The following is an 18,949-nucleotide window of genomic DNA, read 5'->3' as shown; positions in this document are numbered from 1 at the left end:
CATCTGCTGCAACAAAAAAAAATTAAACTACTATTTTGACACAAATTTCAAGTTAGAGAAATATTATACATTCTGCCATTTGAAAATTGCAACAGGCCATACTGCGATTTAATCTAATTTTCTATTAACTGCCCTGCCCTAATCCAAGGAGTCGAATACTTTATATTGGCACTGTGAAATCAGTCTGCACTACCGGTATGGTACCATTATCAACACATCTGACACCTACTGTACTGAATCATAACTCAGATTTAGGTACCTTGAAAACATTCACTTAATGTCTGAGCCAAAGATGCTAAACCACTTTGGCATTCTATGCTCTACTTTTGGTATGTATAAATGAACAGCATACCTCTAACTTGAGAGGATAAGTTAGATCAACACCAAGCTACTCTTTGACACTTAGCGTTTCTGCTGGGTCGATGACTGGCATGCCTGGAAGGTCTTTCTCCCACTTCTATAAGTATTGATTCAAGCATAATTGAAGCATCAGCACTGATTTAAAGGGTATCAGAAAAGCCTAAATGATACCAAACCCTGTTCAAACCTAGCATTAAGGATTACCACTTGGTATCTGAACACCCTGCATGGATGTTAGAAGTGTACACTGAGTTTTAGGTTCAAGCAGTCATAGAATAGGTTGCACCCCTATTCTTAGCACCTTAATGTCTTATGTTGTATAGTCAGCAGGCTGCCTGCCAGCCTTTATAAACCCACATTACACCATGTGTAATTTCTACTACTATTTTTAATGTACTTTGTTCAGGACATCCTGTTCCACACAACTTCCTCTGCTGTGAGCCCTCAAACACCTCCCGCTGCCCCAAGCCCCTAAATATCCCTCACATGTGTTTTAAATAAGCTCTCTTATTATCCCTGTCTTAACAACTTCTCAGAGTTTTCACTATCAGCAAAAATGTGTGCTGTTTTAGGAAACAAGGTGAAGGTTGATGATTGAGAACATCCAGATTGACTCTTTAAAGATGCTGAAGGTACTGTATGGAACATGAAACACCCAAAACTATATGATACAGTTTTATCAGAGATTTTGGCAGCACGTAAGGCCTGAGAGGGTTTCCGAGAAGAGTTCTTTTCATGTGATATGGTAGGAGAGAAAGGAGAGACTGTAAACAAATCAGTCGTGTCGTTTTCACTTGCTGCCTCCTCTCATCAGAGCTGCTGAATAAATCATACACAAGACGTCTCAGCTCTCCGTCCCGCTGCCTGTTACACCTCCACTTTCACACAATGAGAGTTAGAGCTTAAGAATCTTTTGGATTAGCCAGCGCCTGGCTAGTGCTTAAGCCCCAACCGCCCCCATGATCTCAATTAAAAACTTGTGCCTTCAGCAAGGTTTATGCACCCACTATTTTTTCCCCAGTGTAAAGTGGTGGGTGGGAACTGTTCTAAATGCTCCACTTTTCTCTGTGTATTCCTTCCCTCTGCAGATGTTCCAGCTGACCAGCGTACTTGCCTTATCTGTGGAGATCGCGCCACAGGCCTGCACTATGGCATCATTTCCTGCGAGGGATGCAAGGGCTTCTTCAAGCGCAGCATCTGCAACAAACGTGTGTACCGCTGCAGCCGCGACAAGAACTGCGAGATGTCGCGCAAGCAGCGCAACCGCTGCCAATACTGCCGCCTGCTTAAGTGTCTGCAGATGGGAATGAACCGCAAAGGTAAAGTCTAGATTCAACAAAAGGTTTTCACTCTAAAGCAACAAAATAAGACTTTGATTTTGAGCTTTTCATTACTACTTTGAAGACCACTTACAGTGCAAACTTGCTGATCTGTGGACAACTAACTACATAAAGAAGTTCAACACAAGATTAAAAACATGCAGCAATCTTCAAATCGTTTACCAGTTCTTGCTTAAAAGAATTATGATCACTAAAAATCTAAGAAATTCAAAAAGATGCATATACACATACATGCTGCTTTTGGCTTACACCTATATGGGCGCAATTTGCACGAGGGAAGCTGCGGCTCATATTAATTGGCCATGATATTAGACTGTTGAAAAGACTGTTAAATCTATGGAAGTGTATTGCATTTACTTAAGAAAATACAGATATTTTTTTCCAAATCAACAAGAAAGACCCTAGAAATTACAGAAAAATTAAAAGTCTTTCTCAAGCAAGTGGCCCTTGCGTGATCACGTAGCTAGCCTGAAAGTATTTCAGACTTCAGTATGTACATTACTAATGCATATGACCTGAGTAGCATGCTATGTTAGCCCAGCTGACCCTGGAGGAACACTTCAACATCTTTATTTCCTCAAGGAAATGCAGTTTGCCCCCTCTATATCTATAGTAGCTTAATATAATTCCCTTTACTATACTAATGTTTACAGTGTTTGAATCGTAGTGTACCTCACAAGATTACTGATCTTCATAAAGAATCACAAGAATCTTAAGAAGTTTAGAGAAAGCATTTTTTAATCAGTCAAGGTTTTGTGATGAAACGGCTTAAAAATCAATGCCTCTTATGAGTGTTTCTATCAGGGATGCACAGATGCAGCGGTGTAACATCAGTGTCATCTGAAGTTTTCACAGAAGTCATGAGTAGTGTGGTCATGGACCACTGCCAGTAGCACATGTTTTTCTGTTGTGCTGTTTCAATGTAATGCTGGCATTTAGCACACCTCACAGCTGATTCAGAAAATCAGTCAATCTTTATTTGTAAAGCCCTTTTCATACAAAACAATGCAGCACAAAGTGCTTTACACAGAAACAAGGGAAAATGCAAGACTTCACTTCATGACCTCAGAGAGAAAGATTGATTATTCAACTGAAGGTATGAGACAAACTTGTCTGTTTTCATGGGCAAACATCAGCGATGATGTGGTCATTACTCCTAAAGGAGTAATGGAAAAAGGATAGGTATTGGTCAGGGGCTAACTGGCATTTTTAACAACGGTATCGTCACTGGCCTTGTTAAGGTTTAATCAGTACTGATCAGTATAGCGCAATCAGTGCATCTCTATTTTTATGGTAGTCCTGTTGTTGTGCACTCATTCTGAGTAATCAGATTACCATGAAATTCAAAGCACAAAGTAAAAAAAACAGAGTAAAAAGTAAAAAATGTACACACAACTCATACGCACACAGATATGCTGTAAACATTTAAAGAAAACAGCAAATATTCAAAATTGTTATTGCACATAGAGTGGTGGCATGTTGCATTAAACCGCAGCAGCCTCGGTGGTAGCTAGGTGTATATATCTGTGGTAACTCTCCAGAGCTTCATGCAACCTAAAAACCTGGAATCCTGTTTCTTCAAAAAGTCTCTAAAACAATATTTTTTGATACATCTCACCATGTGCAGCATCTCAGAATGTGCTGATTAGTTACTGTGTTAGTTTTGTTGACCAAAACTTGACTAAAAATGAGTCCCTTTTTTACATTGAGAAAACTAGACTAGATATAAAACAATATTTGATGATAAAACTGATGAAAAATAACCGTAGACTAAAATGGTAGTGCTGGACTGTCAGACATTTAAAATCTCTTTTTTGAGTTTTTGGCAGTTAAAGCTAGACTTATACTTTCAAAGTGAAAATGACAAATACTTCCCTTATAAGCGTCTTTGTTTAATAAAAAAAAAAACATTTAAGACGCACTGCTATACCTGCACGACAGTGTTAATTTATTCGACTAAAACTATGACTAAAAATGTTTGTCGACCACCTTGGTGACTAGCAAAAGATCTGTGATGACTAAAACTGACAAAAAGTAAGTTTAAATTTTGTTAAGGTGACTACAAATCCATGATTCAACCATTGTGGGCAAATCTGTCAAAAACAATTTATCTGTATCTATTCTGCCTCTCAGCTGTAGAAAGCAGGGACCCAGGTTTGGCAGGATACATTGAACACACTACCATGACTCGGTACCAGATTCAGGCAAGAGAATAAATGCTTGGACTAAAAGTAAAGACTAGAATGTGAGGACTTTTATGGGCTAAAACTAGACTAAACCTTAAAAGGGTAGAAATGACTAAAATGTGTCTAAAACTAACATGTAATCAAAAGACAAAGACTGAAATTTAAAAAGCGGTGAAAATTAACACTGCTACACTATAAGGAGCATCTGCCTTTGTTTTCAGGCTTTCTAAGTCTCATAATGGAGGCTAAAAAACATCTGTTTGTCCTCTCTGTGACACCCCTACAGATCAGTGAGCTGGAGTTTGTCTTCCTGTTGTTCCCTTCTTCCATGTGCACATGCTGCCCCCTAGTGTATGAACTCTGTCATTCACCCTTAAGCTCCCCTCCACTATGATGTTCTCATTTTGTGTGATTTATTCTCCAGGAACGCTGATTAAAGTGAGCTTGTCTCGACACTTGAAATGGATTTGCCTAACTCCCAAACCATTCTCAGACAGCAGAAAAAAAGTGTCTGCCAGGAAAAGTTATGTCTGAACTCAGGAGAAAAATCTCCTCATGCATATAAATGATCTGAAGCAACTCTGTGGTTATTGTGAGCCACTAGGTAGAGCTGTGATACCGACCATGAGTCATGTTGGACCAAACCACATTAAAGTCTCTGATCTTTCTTTCATGCAGCAATCAGGGAGGATGGCATGCCAGGAGGAAGGAACAAAAGCATCGGGCCTGTTCAGGTAAACTTCACCATCATCACTAGATACATGTTTTGTGACCCTTTCTGACCTTTTTCCCAACTCTAAGTCACTCTAGAGCAGGGATGTCAAACTCAATCACAGCAATTCTGAATTTGGGTCCAACCTGAGGGCTGAGCAGGGTCCACATTTAACCACGAACTGTCAACCTCAATTTCCCCAGCAATGGATTATAGGGAAAAAAAGCCTTAGCACTCATGATAAAGGATTTTGAGATTGAAAAGGTCAAAATGATACATTTAAAGGCTTAAATCTGAGATAAAAATTCAAACTTATTAGCTCAAAAGGTTCAAAACATGGCATTTAAAATCAAAGTAATGTTTTTAAAAGGCAAATATATGAGGTAGAAAGTTGAAATCATGATTCTTAAGAGTCAAAATATGAGAAAAATTCAAAACCAAAGGTTTAAAATGTCAAAGCGTGAGGAAAAAAATTTCAGTTAAGAGTTTTAAAGGTCAAAATGAGACTTGAAATTTAAAATTGAGGATCTAAAAAGTCAAATTATGAGATAAAGTCAAAGTAAAGGTCAAAATGTGAGAAAAAAATTAGAATCATGAGTTTAAAAGGTCAAAATATTACTTAAAGTTTTAAAATAGGTCAAAAAATAACATAAAAGTCAAAATTGTGAATTAAAAATGTCATCATATGAAATAAAAAGTCAAAACCATGACTGGGATGCAAAATTAAGAATATGAAATGAAAACATAAATGCATTTTACCACATTCCTGACTTTTTTCTTATTATTTTAACTTTTTACTTTTTCTAATGACTTAACAAGGATATTTTAAATTATCATGGTTAAATTTACATTTTTGAACTGGAGGAAATCTGCAGACCTCCAACCAGTTGGCCGGTTATAATAAAAATATGATAGGATCTGGTGGGCCAGGTGTAACTGTACCACGGACCGGATTTGGCCCCCAGGCCTTGAGTTTGACACCCCTGCTCTAGAGTGTTTTCAGACCCAGAGTTATCAAACTAATGATGAATGCATGTACATGATGAAGCTTATATCTAAATGTTACAGAGTTTGAGTGCTGTAATGGGAATTATTTTGTTTAAGCATGTAATGAGAGTGAGCTCTGACCTTGCTGTAATCATATAGCTGCTGATTATTCTCCATTCAGCTCCGACTTCATAATTAAGATAAGCGAGAGAACAATTGGTCAGGAAAATGTGTGACATGAGGCTAAGTTCTGCCGAGCTGCTATTCACGAGAGAAGAGAGCTGGTCAATTCATTCCAGCTCATTTCAGCAAGTCACAGAAACGCTCGCTCCAATGAAAGCCCTAATGAAAGGAGGACAGCTGTTTCATAATGCGGAGTGAATTGCGGTTTCAGTGTACATGGGGGAGCGATGGAAATGAAAGAGAAGTGACCCAGCCGCACATACAAAACACTACATTTGCTGGCATGCTAATGGGTTCATAAATGGCCTTTGTCTGTGTTTTAGCAGCATAGACCTGCAGAGATTCTTTTATTTTCAGTGTACCAGCTAATCATCGATGCTTGCCTCCTGTCTTGTATGTTTCATTGTAAGAAAGCGTCCTTGCTCCTCCATGTTTTGGTGTAAAGCAGCTCATCACTGCTAATCAATTGAAACGAAACAAACTGTGCGTTTAGTCACAAGTTGTAACTGTATGTTTTAGATCACAGAGGAGGAGATTGAGCGGATCATGTCAGGGCAGGAGTTCAAGGAGGACACCTGGGGCAACAACGGCGACAGCTACCACAGCTCTCCCAGCAACGGAGCCTCAGAGGGCAACCAGCCGTCACCCGCCTCCACTCTGTCGTCCAAGTGAGTCGTTCATCTCAATCCTCTCTGCCTGCAGCACTTCCACTCATACCCCAACACTGAGATAATGAGCCGGCCCTGACAGTCTAACACCTCATTCCCATCTCACCCAGACTTTAGTTAAGGTATTCACCAGGCAAAGAATGCCTGAATGTGCAGCTCATCAGGCTCGCTGATGATAGCAAACACAAAGAACCCGCTGCACTATCTGCTGTTCTTGCTACGGAGACGAGCGCATTGTCTATCTGCACTCCTCAAGGACAGAGATTGTCTGAGTACTTGCATGACGGCATTTATTTTAGTCTCAATTAGTGTAAACATAGGTTTATCTCCCAGCTACACAGCCAAAAAGCTACGGAGAGAAATTTCAATTTTATCTAGTGAAATCTGAGCAGAAATGAACAACAATAACAGAATACCTTTTCAGTGAAGGCTTTTGAATGCACCGTTGCTCTGTAGATACAAGGCCAAAGGTGCAGAGTTTGTGTCCGGTAGAAACATATCGATTGAATGAAAATGTTTTTATTTCATGTCATGCACATTACATGCCAGCTCCTCTTACAAAACAGACATCTGCAGTGAAAACTCTTTTATCGCATCTAAGCTACAAATAATAAACAAACATTAAACCTTCTTTGCAATCAGACATACAATCTACTAAAGAAAGGACAAACATCTCTATGGTACTAACAGTGTTAGATTCATGAACAAAATATATGATAAAAATAGGGATGCACCATACTGAGTACAGATTTGAGTACTTAAAGTACCATAAGAGTCCCTAAAATAAATATAAAGATTGTTTTTAAATCAGATATTCCTCATCCCTCCTCTTGAAAATCTATGCACATTTTTCATTCTCCTCTACTTCTGTCATCCTCATCTATGTTCTAATATCAGCAAACTGCAGCGGGCCTCCAACTTTGTACTCCTATAATGAGAGGATAACATGCTTGTGAAATCACTAAGTACATTATTTGGCCATTTTTGATAATTAAAACTACTTAGTCTTGGGCACTGATACTCGATGCTGGTATTACTGTGAGTGCATCCCTAAAAATATTCTTCTGTGGCCTTTCCTGAAGACTAAAACAAGATTATTACAAGCTAAATACAGATCTCTGATAATATAAAGTCTGATAAAATGTGTGCTTAGTGTTTGTCAAAAAACAAGACTTTGTGGGTTGATGACCTAGTGCTTAGGGCATTAGTTCCCAACCTGAGGTCTGGGTTCCCCCAGGGGTGGCCCCAAAGATCATGGGGGGGCACGAGGCTTTGTCTGCTCTAAGTCTGCCAAAATTAGATTTGCAAGTATTGACTAAAACCATGAAAAAGCAGTTATTAAGTAGTGTATACAAAGGTCTTTGTATTAGAAGAGCACGTACAGGCCTTTTTTCAGGGTATTATCAGGGTTAGGGTAAGGGTTACTTTTCTTAGGTGCATGTAGGGGCTGCTCCAAGGAAAAATGGTTGGAAAACACTTGGTTAGGGCATGCTCCATGTACGCAGGCGGCCTGGGATCAAATCCAAGTCTGTGACTACCACCCCTCTGTCTCTCCCCCTCTCCACTTGGTCCACTGTCCTCATAGAATAAAGAAATATAATGCCTCAAAATGTATCTTAAAAAAATCTATATTAGAGCTGGCAATGCCTTTTGAATGTCTTTAGGTCGAGTGTTACAACCCCAGCAGTGTGCAGTAGGGGTGGGAAGTATTGTGATACCATATATTGCAACACATTGCTATATGCACCTTTTTTTTTTTTTCAACTGTTTAGCAGATTTAGCATTAGCCTTGCCTTGCAAACCCCATGTGTCATGTCCATGTTGTTCTTGCCCTGCTTGCATTCCTAATGTCCTTTCCCTGGTGCGGCCATATTGGTTGTCCTAACTAGGGCTGGGAAATTAACTGCAAATTAGATTAAATCGTAGTATGACCTGCTGCAATTTTCAAATCACAGAAGGTGCAATATTTCTTTAACCTGAAATTTGTTTGAAAATACTAGTTTAAAACCTTTTTTGCAGCAGAGATATTATGCATTACATATGTAATCCTTTAAGTGCCATATTTTTATAATAATGTACAAAAACCTACTTTCTTCATTTTTGTACGTTTTTCTTATAAGATATGAGAATGACATAAAAAATGATCATTCCTTTATTGCAACAGTTCATATCCAATTTGCAAAATGAGTCAAAATCATCACAATTTGATATTTTTTTCAAAATTGTTCAGCCCTGGTTTGATCCTCTATTGTGTTGGTTAAAGTATAGAATGACTTATTGCTTGTGTTTGCTGGAAAATGCATAAAATGAGTAACTTAAGAAATAATTGCATACTAAATGGCAATATTGGGGAAAAAAATATCGCAATTGGATTATTTTCCCAAATTGTTCAGCCCTAGTCCTAACTTTCTCCTGCTGTATGACCATCACCACTGCCGACCTCACTAGACAAGGGGAGCAACGGCACCATCAAGTGGACAGAAAATCAACTAATGCTATTTATCCAGTATCATGGATTTCAGTTCATATTAGCCATTAATTTGAAAAAAATTACTACTTGGCAGAAGATAGGATGCGATATATCACTATGCAAAATATGGCGATATTGTGCAGGAGCGATTTTTTCCCTCACCCCTAGTGGCAGACACATGATACTGGCTCCTTGTGCTACTGGACTGTTATTTTTCATCTGCTCAACCAGCCAGAGTAAAGCCAGGTTTATGTCTCTGCATCCAGTCAAGGCAATAGTGGCCTGTGCCATTTTTAGCATTGCATACCTATGCATTGGCATGTCTGCAATGCTCTAGAGTACATCAATAGCATGCTACTCAGCAGTGCAGCTTTATGCCTTTTCTCGGTTCTAGTGCTACATTTCCTGCTTGTTTGTGTTCTGGTAACTAAAACCAAGTATAATATGTTGGATTCTAATGGGTCAATATTGATCACCAGTTGATTATGCAACAGCCACTGCAAAGAGCAAAGGGGAGAAGACTAGAAGTAATTAAAAGTACAGCTGCCGAATCAGCTGAGGAAGTGGATAGGGGAATATTGTGTGTACTCGAGTGCATGCAATATGCCTGTTAGTCAGAGGCTGGTATTCATCACAGAAAGTCAGCGGACTAATCACAGCACTTGCAATCTTTGTCATTTCAACACAGTTACGTTTTTTGAGGAGGTGAATATCAAATGCATACAAAGGCCTTTGCATAGGTTTCAGGGCTACACAAATGTACAGTGTAGGTTACACCATTGAATGCTTAGTTACAGAAATATGATAAAAGTCTATCACCAGATTTTATCTCCTTTATGCCTTTTTTAATGAAACAATGTTTAAAGCGTCTTCATGACCAGGTGGTTAATCTTTAACTTTCTGTGCTTCCAGTCGCTCTGTGGAGATGAATGGCTACACGGCGGCCCTCAGGGACCAGTACATCAACACCTCCATGTCCACACACTACCAGCTGCTGCCTCACCTGTTCAGCTACGCTGCCCAGTCTGGCCTGCTTGCCCCCCAGCCCCGCAGCATCTACCCTCAGTCCCACCCACTGGTGCTGCAGCTGGTGGCTGCTGAGGATCTGTCCCCACTGGCAACGCCCATGCTCATAGAGGACGGGTGAGTCTATGTAAACAGATAATCACACTGCATCATTAAAGAGGTGATGCATGGTGAATGTGGCAGTCTTGGTTTAACACAGCCCTCTGTGTTTGTGTGCACTGCAGGTACAAAGTGACACAGGTGGAGCTGTTCGCCCTGCTGTGTCGCCTGGCGGACGAGCTGCTCTTCCGTCAGATCTCCTGGATCAAGAAGCTGCCGTTCTTCTGCGAGCTCTCCATCGAGGACTACACCTGCCTGCTCAGCTCCACCTGGCAGGAGCTCATCCTGCTCTCCTGCCTCACTATCTACAGCGCGCAGATCTTTGGAGACCTGGCCAACGTCACCGCCAAATACACACCATCTGATGATGAGCTGCAGGGGTGAGTGGCAGAGAACCGGAGAAGAAAAATGTGTCAAAGAGTTATAAAAGCTACTGTTGGCAAGGTCACTGCAACGTAAGAGGAAGAGAAAAATACACGAAAATGTCTAAAGGTGTTGCTCCTCTTCACACCACAACACTTAACCTCCTATGAAACGTTCTACAACAACCAACCAAAGATCTTAGGTTAAGCATTACTTTTATTTTTTTTATAGAATTATTGTTGATTTCTTAGAGACAACATAGATGAACTAATCATAGAGGTTAAATTGAGAATATCTGAAAATCAGGAGCAATTCGTCCATTTGGCATTGAGAATAGAATTAATATAGCCCTCCTGGTTGCCAAAGTTGCCCATCCCTGGTCTAAGGGTTGTGTTCAAACACAGACAGGAAGTAGATTTGACTCTAAACGCCTAACACAATCTGTGGCCACATGTTCAGTCTGCATGTCATCATTTTGTGGCAGTGGCAAGGGGAAATGATGGGGCTGCCATAAGACACATCTTCATGTACGAGCCATATAAAAGCTGGATTTCCTTGGCTTTGTAAAGAACATTTCAGTGAAAGAATTCTGCATGTTTAATTGTTCCCATCGCTTCATTTCAAGTCACATTTGACAGCCGATTTTAGTTAAAGAAGCTCCTCTGATAAAAGTGTAAAAGTGAAGGATGGGTAAAGTCTGCGTAGTCTGCTGATGTAAGTGTGGTTGATAAGGTGCATCATGTGTTTGACTGTAAATTGGACCACTCTTCTACTCTTTCTAGAGAAATTAGAGAAGTCCTGTTCAAAAGGAGAGAAATTACCCTTATTTATATGTGTTAAGAAACGGTAATATGTCACCTGCAGTGACTCATATTGCCTCTCTGTTTTGGAGGCTATCACTATGAACGTAGAGGAGATAATTAAAGGTAATATTTCTCCTCCTGAGCTTTGTCAGTTCAGAATTTCACTTAGAAGAAAAGTGGATATGAGGGATTAACCGCTGCCCACTACACTGACAATCCTCCAAAAAGGGGAGACGTTCCACTCCGCGAGCTCCAGGAGGGATTCAGTCCGACTGCAGGGGAAGGGTTTTTGTTGGACTTGGGCCAGTGAAGCAGTCCGTGAATGGGAGGACTCCTAAGGACAGAGCTGAGGCTAGCACTGTCTGGCATGTGAAATATACCACATAGAAAGGATGTGTGAGGCTCTTAGTGTAAATCAGAGCGGAATTATCTGACCTCATGACACATATTCTCCTAATATACAGTGCCGTTCCGCTGCTTCGCTCAATTTACCTGGAGTTCAGGGGTGGAAATCTGATCTACAGTGGCAGCTTTAAAGTTTATGAGAGAGATCAGAGCCATGAAGAAGAAAATGACTGAAATATGAGGTTTTGTGAGGGAAATTAAAACTTTGTGAATTTTTCTAATGCCTTCAAAAAGCAGTCAGATCAACAGAGTATCAGTGAAGCTGTTACAGTAGATCTGACATGATCCCTCCCTAATTTTTGCCTTTTTCATTGAAGCCTAGAAGCTTAAGATAATGAGGCTTTAGGGATTTTTCATATTTTGACTGTTCTACATTTCATCTAAGCAGAAATCAAGGTGAACATGAGGACAGTAAACCTATGAAAAATTAAGTCTGTCATCATTGTTGGAGTGTAATTGACAAGCCTGTCAGTGCGTTTACATGCACAGTTAGGTTGGGCAGCAGTCATAGCGTGATTAGATAGTCTAACTGGACTGCTATCCACCTCTAAGTATACATGCACTGCAGGAGAATCGAGGACCATGTTCCTCCCTGCTACGGCAGATAGTCCAATAACTTTTGGACTTTTTAAGGGTTGCATGATTGATGCATGTGGTTTGATGAAAATAGAGTTGACTTCGAGCAGACAATGAGGACATCCTGAATAAACCCACAGGGGAAGGGAGTAGTTTGCAACAACCAACAATAAGCCAACTGTATGTCTGATTCTTCAGTTTCAGCGAGGATGGCATGGAGGTGATGGAGAGGTTGATATATCTATTTCGCAAGTTCCACCAGTTGAAGATCAGTAACGAAGAGTACGCCTGCATGAAAGCCATCAACTTCCTCAACCAAGGTAAATAATTTAAAGTTAAGTTCTGCTGTCCCTGGCTCCAAGTTGTTGCTCTTTTTCCTCATGACTCTCCTCTGACTTGTTTTCCTGCAGATATCCGAGGACTGTCCAACACCTCTCAGCTCGAGCAGCTGAACAAGCGCTACTGGTACGTGTGTCAGGACTACACTGAGTACAAGTACCCACACCAGCCCAAACGCTTCCCTGAGATCATGATGTGTCTCCCAGAGATCCGCTGCATTGCAGGTAAGATTTCTGTAATGGAAGGGATTTGTTTGTGACCTAATCAAACAAGCAGTTGCACTCACATCTATGGGCAATTTAGTGTTACCTGTTCACTTACCCTATCGTCCAGCGTTACTCAACCCTGTTCCACCAAAAGGCCAAATTGTTGAAAATACCTTTGCAAGAGCCACAATGTAAGTGGGGAAAAGTGGCAAAAACTGATTAAAGTACAAGGTGGCAAATAATGGTCAAACAGCAGCAAAAGAGTGGCAACAAGGGGCGAAAAGAGGCAAAGTAGGCATAAAATGGCAAAAAGTGGGTGAAAAATGGAAAAACAGGGAGAAAAAGTGGCAGAATAGGGCAGTAAGTGGCAGACGTGGGTAGTAAGTTACCAAAAAATGAGTTACGGGTGGCAAAAAATGGTCAAAAAACAGCGAAAACATGGCCTAAAAAAAGAGTGTAAAATTGACTAAAGGGGCAAAATGTGGGAAAAATGATCAAAAAGCAGCGATTGGCAAGAATGCTGAAAACAGTGGCATTTAATAGCAAAACGTGGCTTAAATGGGCAAAAAGTGGCAAAAAGGAAAAAAACTGCAAATAGCAAAAAAGCAAGACAAGAGAGGCCAAAATGGGATAGACGCAGTAAAACTTGGCAAAAAGAGATGGCAAAAAGTGGGCTTAAAGCAGTAAAGATGGATTTAAAGTAGCAAAAAATTGAAAAAAGGCAATGGAAATGTACAGACAAAAAATAAAGGTTAAAAATTAAAGCCAAGTGTATTAATGTGGGGATTCAAACTGATTAATGCGACTTGCAATGGATAATTTCTGAGGTCATAGTTTCCCTTTATAAAGGTTTCCTGGGGAAATAATATTTCAAAATAAGACATAAAAAAGCCACAAATCATCACAAAAGAGCCACGCGTTGAGTGTTGCTGCTATAGACTGTCTGGGAAGAAAAAAAACCTTAAAAATAAAATGTCAGAGGGCCATTGGGCAAATGATCTGTCTGTCACAGTCATTAGCCAATCAGAGCAACAAAACCGGTGACACAGTAGGCGTGCACCACCACCAATGAATAAACTACTTAACCAGGTTTGACAGGCAGCTGAACAGGATTCTGCACCGCGAGTGGAGCCAGTTGCTAAATTGAATTCTCGCTGAAGCTGGTTGGTAGACGGGACAAAATATCTTTCCACCACTTCTGCTGTTTTTGGCAGAGAAACGTCCGCTCATAATAAGACGACTGCTATAGTTGCATCTGCACAAGTCTCTTCACCACCTGTCACCATATTTACAAACATGCAGTTGCTTCATCAAAACTACGCTCATAGCTACCGTCTGTAGAATGACATCAACTGGTCTGGTTAGCTTTTTACTGAGAGCAAACTTTTCATTGTTAAGAACTGCAAGGTGGATCTGCCTGAGGACAGTCTTGGAATCTGGTTGATCCATCTGCTTTGCAAGGCTGGAAAATGGAGTATCTGGAGAGAAGACCCCTCCATGTACTGGGGGAACATGCAAAATCCACACAGAAATGCCTGATATAACGAAGAACTAGAAACCTTCATATTCAGCTCGTTTTATCTGCGTGCCTTTGCTTAGTTTGATATTGATTGCAAAATAAAGATAGGGGTACTCAAGTTTGTTTCCCTAATTCTGAGCTGCACAGCCCGACATTCCCACACTGGCGTAACAAAGCTCCCCCCGTCCTTATATCTCAAGACATCCTCTTTGATTCTGCAGCAGCGTAATATTAGTGACCCCATCTGTTAGGACACATGGTGTTATGCTGTTTTTAAGGTCTGTGTTGTAACCCTTAAAACTGTCAATAAAGAGAGCAATGTCTCATTAATCTACTCTTAAACTTTACTATAAATAAGCTATATTGCTCACCTTTTTCTTTGATCTTAAAAGTAGTTCAGGGTTTTCTTGGTCTTGTCTTTCTCCTTGAAAAAAAATCAACACTGCTTTACAAACAACTGATTTGACTTCACCTGTAGCATTTTAAGGCTGCAAATAATTGAAACTAATCAGTGATTGCAACAAAGAAGCTTACTTATGGAATAAAAAAATGCAGAAAGAGAAAGCTAAGCAAAGCTAATCCTGAGTTTGTGGTTTGTGTTTTTAGGGAAGCTGGTGAATGTACCTCTGGAGCAGCTCCCCCTCTTGTTCAAAGCAGTCTTGCACTCCTGCAAATCCAGCCTGACCAGCTACAGGACCGGCCCGTCGCCCTGCGTGACCACCTCCTCCGGGAACTAGACCCCCCCGACGCCCCCAAGTCGAGGGACTGGTCTCCCCTTTTTTTGTGAATGTGACAAGCAGCTAGTATTTTTTTTGTAACTTTTTCTTTATGTATTTATTACACGACAGAGCTGAATGTATGCTGATTTACACTGTGCACATGCTTCTGTACAAAACAAATGCTCGTAGATGCATTGGTCTTTGGAGTTTACAAGTGTGTTTCCAGTTTGCTCAATGTGTCAGTGTTGCTGTTGTTAGAGCTAGACTTTGAAAGAGTTTATTTTATTCAGACGGGGGCATATAGACACATGTGACGAGTGTTGTGAGACTACCTCAGGAAGATGTTGTTGCTATTTTCAGGTACCTTTTCTTGCTATTGAATGAAGAGTTGCCCACTCTAAAACCAAATCCCTGTGGATGCTTTGGCACCTCAATCAGAGACTGAATGTTCAAAGGAGCTGCATAAATCAAAGATAGAAAACAGTGTCTTGTCACACTGAAAATGCAAAATTGATTATCAAAAATTGAGCTACTTTATCTGCATGGACTCTCAGAAATCCTGCTAATGGAGGCAGTCTTGTCAATTTAACATTCCATGAGTTAAGGCGACAGTTGTTGAAAAAGGAGCATACGGGTATTTTTTACAATCATAGACTGGGGATGTTAGGCTTTATTGCAGGGGAAGGGGAGGATAGCTAGGTTTGCTGTTTTTAGTTCTATTGTTTTTCTTTTTTGACCAAAGTGTTATGCAATGCGTTTTTCAAACACCCATTGATGGGTAGGAAGCTGATAGCTCCGCAAAGAAAAGATTTCTTATCAATGAAGGATCAGAATAAGAAATGAATCAATCTGTGTCAGAGGGGAGGACCCTCTGCTGGACAGACAAGTATGTCGCTGGATTTCATTCTAAATCCCGCTAAACGTGCACACTTGATTCTTGAGCACACATGTATGCACAGGGCAGACGTGGTCCCAGTCTTTGTTTTTCCTTCTGATTCTCGTCAGATGGTTTGGGCTTTTGCTGCCTTCAGTGCCAGGAACTTGATGCATTGTAGCCTTCTCCCAACATGTGATCAGCTTTGTTTACAGTCCACAGTGTTGCCGTCGTTTGGTTAAAGGGTTAGTCCGTCAAATCTTGCGATCGTTGATGCTTTTACGACAAACTGAGACACAACACTGGGTGTTTGAGCTGTTAGATGTCAAAAAATGTGAATCAAAATGGAACCAAGAGCAGACTGATCCAGTCTGAAGAGGAGCAGAATTTACCAGAGGGGGTCTTAAAGGAAAGGACACTCAGCCAGTACGTTTACATGCAATTTTATTGGATGTTTAAAATGCATGCAAACATGTCTATTTAACTGAAATTGTGCAAAATCTAATTTCTTTTAGTTGGACCAACATGCCTATTTTTTTTTTACTTTACTTGACTCTTGCATGTATCTCAGTCTGACCCTCAGGTGTTCTGAGCATGCTCCACAGCCTCCACAGTGGGCTGTGACCTGGAAGTCAACGGCATAAATGCCCTCAGAGAGCATTGCATTTGTACCAACAGTGGAGCGGTGAGTTTGTATGAGATGTACAGAGCTGTAAAGTTTGTCCATGTTTTTACCGTTTAGCACACAACTGGTTGGCTGCATGCTAACTTTTAAGCAAGGGCAACAGGAACTAGGTCCAACAGTAACTAGCTGAATAGGGGCCTGTAGAGACAGACTGGCTCCTGTCAGTTGAGTCTCTCCCATTGCTTGTGTACTGGGAATAAGGACAGTAGTCCAGTTTGATAGCCTTAATTGAAGTATAGCCATGGCTCAACTAAACGGTGCGTGTAAACGTCCTGACTCAGTGCTTCTTCTAGCTTGTCAAGTTTCAAACCAATTGCAGTAACCCCGGATTAGACACCAGTTGGCCCATTCAGACGCTCCAGTGGACAGTTTAGGTCTTTCAGGCTCAATCAGAATTTTGCACAGACCCAAGACTAGACTCATTCAGGTCTGGTCCTCTGGGTTTTTACTGGCTAAGGTTGTCCAAAAGACTGTGTCTGAGCATCACGTTTGAGGATTCTCACTTTAACCAGGCTAGGAGTGGATTCAGTGTGGCTGATCAGGCTTAGTTTAGAGAATTTAGATGACTTACCTCCATCTTGCATACCCTCTGTGACAGATATGCACATGTTAAAAAAAAAAAAAATAGCCATAGGAAATGGTCTTTATTTTTGAAATATGAGATGATCGTTTCAAATCGCTTGAAGTGTCTTCTTGGATTATTCAAGTTTTTAAGCCGTTTCACGATGATAAGATCAATTTAAGATGCAGACAAAATGCAGTCCTCGCAACGACTCTCTTTTTTGCACACGACGGTGAGGTATGGAGACGTCGGCCACTGCCCACCCAGTGTGTTCCTCTCTCTCAGGTCCCTGCCGACCTGGATCTAAACAGGGTAAAGTGAGTGTTATGTATTGCATTCAGGAGTTCCTCAGTGACCATACTGATGTACTTGTAGTATTAGTAGATGTAGGTATCAGGACATTGTAGGTCCTCTGTAGAAAGTGTTTTTTCCCCATCATTCAGTGACAGTGGATGTAGTTTGAAGGTGACACATGCAGGGTGGACGTTTTCTCTGTGTGCAGCCTTAACAGCACCACCAGTCTGATGCAGTGTTCCTCTTTAAATGTTTCAGTTAGCCTCTTTTCATCTTTTGATTTTTATACATTTTCATGTACCTTTGTAGTTATTGTGAATGTTTTGGGTTTTTCTTGTTTTTCATGTATTCGTCATCTTTTTTTTGGGAGTGAAGACAACCCTATCATTTTCTAAACTTTGAATGGATTCTTGATTTTATTTTTGGACATGATTCTAATACCTCATTCCCTTGTCCACTGCGGTTTGATTTAGTTGAAAGAGTATTACTCAGGTGACGTCAGGCTCTTGTTATATGGTCTGACAGCCTTTATGTATTATTTGAATCATTTTTACAATGCAAATATGATGTTTTGGAGTGCGCTTCCAAACTTGAATGAACTTACATATTTACCCCTAAGATTCTCAGAGCAGCTATGATAGAAGTCTAATCCATCATCACTCAGGCTTCTGAGGTTAACGGGTCATTTCATATAAATCAAAAGGCCTAACATAATTTCTAACATACCTCTAATGACCATTCAGGCATGTTGTCCGCCTCCATTCTCTAAAAAAAAAAAAACTTTCACAAAACACTCAACTGCATCATCCTTTCATCATCATTGACATGTTGGAGATTAAAATACTAGTTTTAAACTATTTTTTTTTCTATTTTTAGAAAGCTTTTAGCTGCCAACTGATTATCATAGAGAGATTACAGATTAAGATTAATGGTATGGTACAAAACCCAATTCGCCTATGCTGTATGGTGGCCTTTGAGGACAATATGAAAAAAAATATTTGCTGAATGCAAAAAATGTCTTTATGCAAAAACATTGAATGGAATGCAAAAAATATTCATACAGGGCGAAAACAGTTAATCAGGCACCCAAAAAAACATTTGTTACAAGTTAGTTGCATACTAGGAAATGCTGAAAAAATCACACAAAATGCAAAAATAATTGAGTAAACATTAAAAAAAACATTTCCTAAAACACTCACAAAAAATTCTGAATAAAAAATATTATATAAAATGCAGAATCATATAATCAATTTTAAAAAATAGTTATGCAAAACATAAAATCATACATTTTCTTTTCATTTATTTTTTATTTTTTGCACATTTCACTAATTGCCGATACATTTCATGGCATGTGTTTGACAAAAAATGGATTTTGGTAAATATTTTGGTTCTCTTGCATGATAATTTTACATTTCAAAAATCATTTTAGGTCTCATACATTTTTTTGCTTGTTTCATGAAATATTTTTTTCTAGTGAAAGTTTTTGCATACAGTGAAATGTTTTTTTTTAGTTGCCCTTCAGGTCCACCGTACTACAATGAACAAAAATTTAATTTATCATCCACTCTTTCCA

The 18,949-nt window shown here is 40.0% G+C and overlaps 1 protein-coding gene across 1 annotated transcript in view; it reads left to right on the top strand.

The window, feature by feature from the left end:
• nr6a1a (nuclear receptor subfamily 6, group A, member 1a) overlaps positions 1 to 18,606 on the top strand; it is a 165,532-nt gene extending 146,926 nt beyond the window's left edge. Inside the window, exons 3-10 of the mRNA XM_041786475.1 lie at positions 1,449 to 1,679; positions 4,565 to 4,620; positions 6,288 to 6,436; positions 9,819 to 10,049; positions 10,157 to 10,411; positions 12,377 to 12,498; positions 12,589 to 12,741; positions 14,849 to 18,606. Coding sequence (XP_041642409.1) covers positions 1,449 to 1,679; positions 4,565 to 4,620; positions 6,288 to 6,436; positions 9,819 to 10,049; positions 10,157 to 10,411; positions 12,377 to 12,498; positions 12,589 to 12,741; positions 14,849 to 14,979 — 1,328 coding nt within the window. The 3' untranslated portion in view covers positions 14,980 to 18,606. The remainder of the gene's footprint in view (positions 1 to 1,448; positions 1,680 to 4,564; positions 4,621 to 6,287; positions 6,437 to 9,818; positions 10,050 to 10,156; positions 10,412 to 12,376; positions 12,499 to 12,588; positions 12,742 to 14,848) is intronic.
• Positions 18,607 to 18,949: the final 343 nt, after the last annotated feature.

This window comes from Cheilinus undulatus, linkage group 5, assembly GCF_018320785.1.
Source record: "Cheilinus undulatus linkage group 5, ASM1832078v1, whole genome shotgun sequence".
Classification (NCBI taxonomy): Eukaryota; Metazoa; Chordata; class Actinopteri; order Labriformes; family Labridae; genus Cheilinus; species Cheilinus undulatus.
This window is presented reverse-complemented; position numbering and strand designations above follow the sequence as displayed.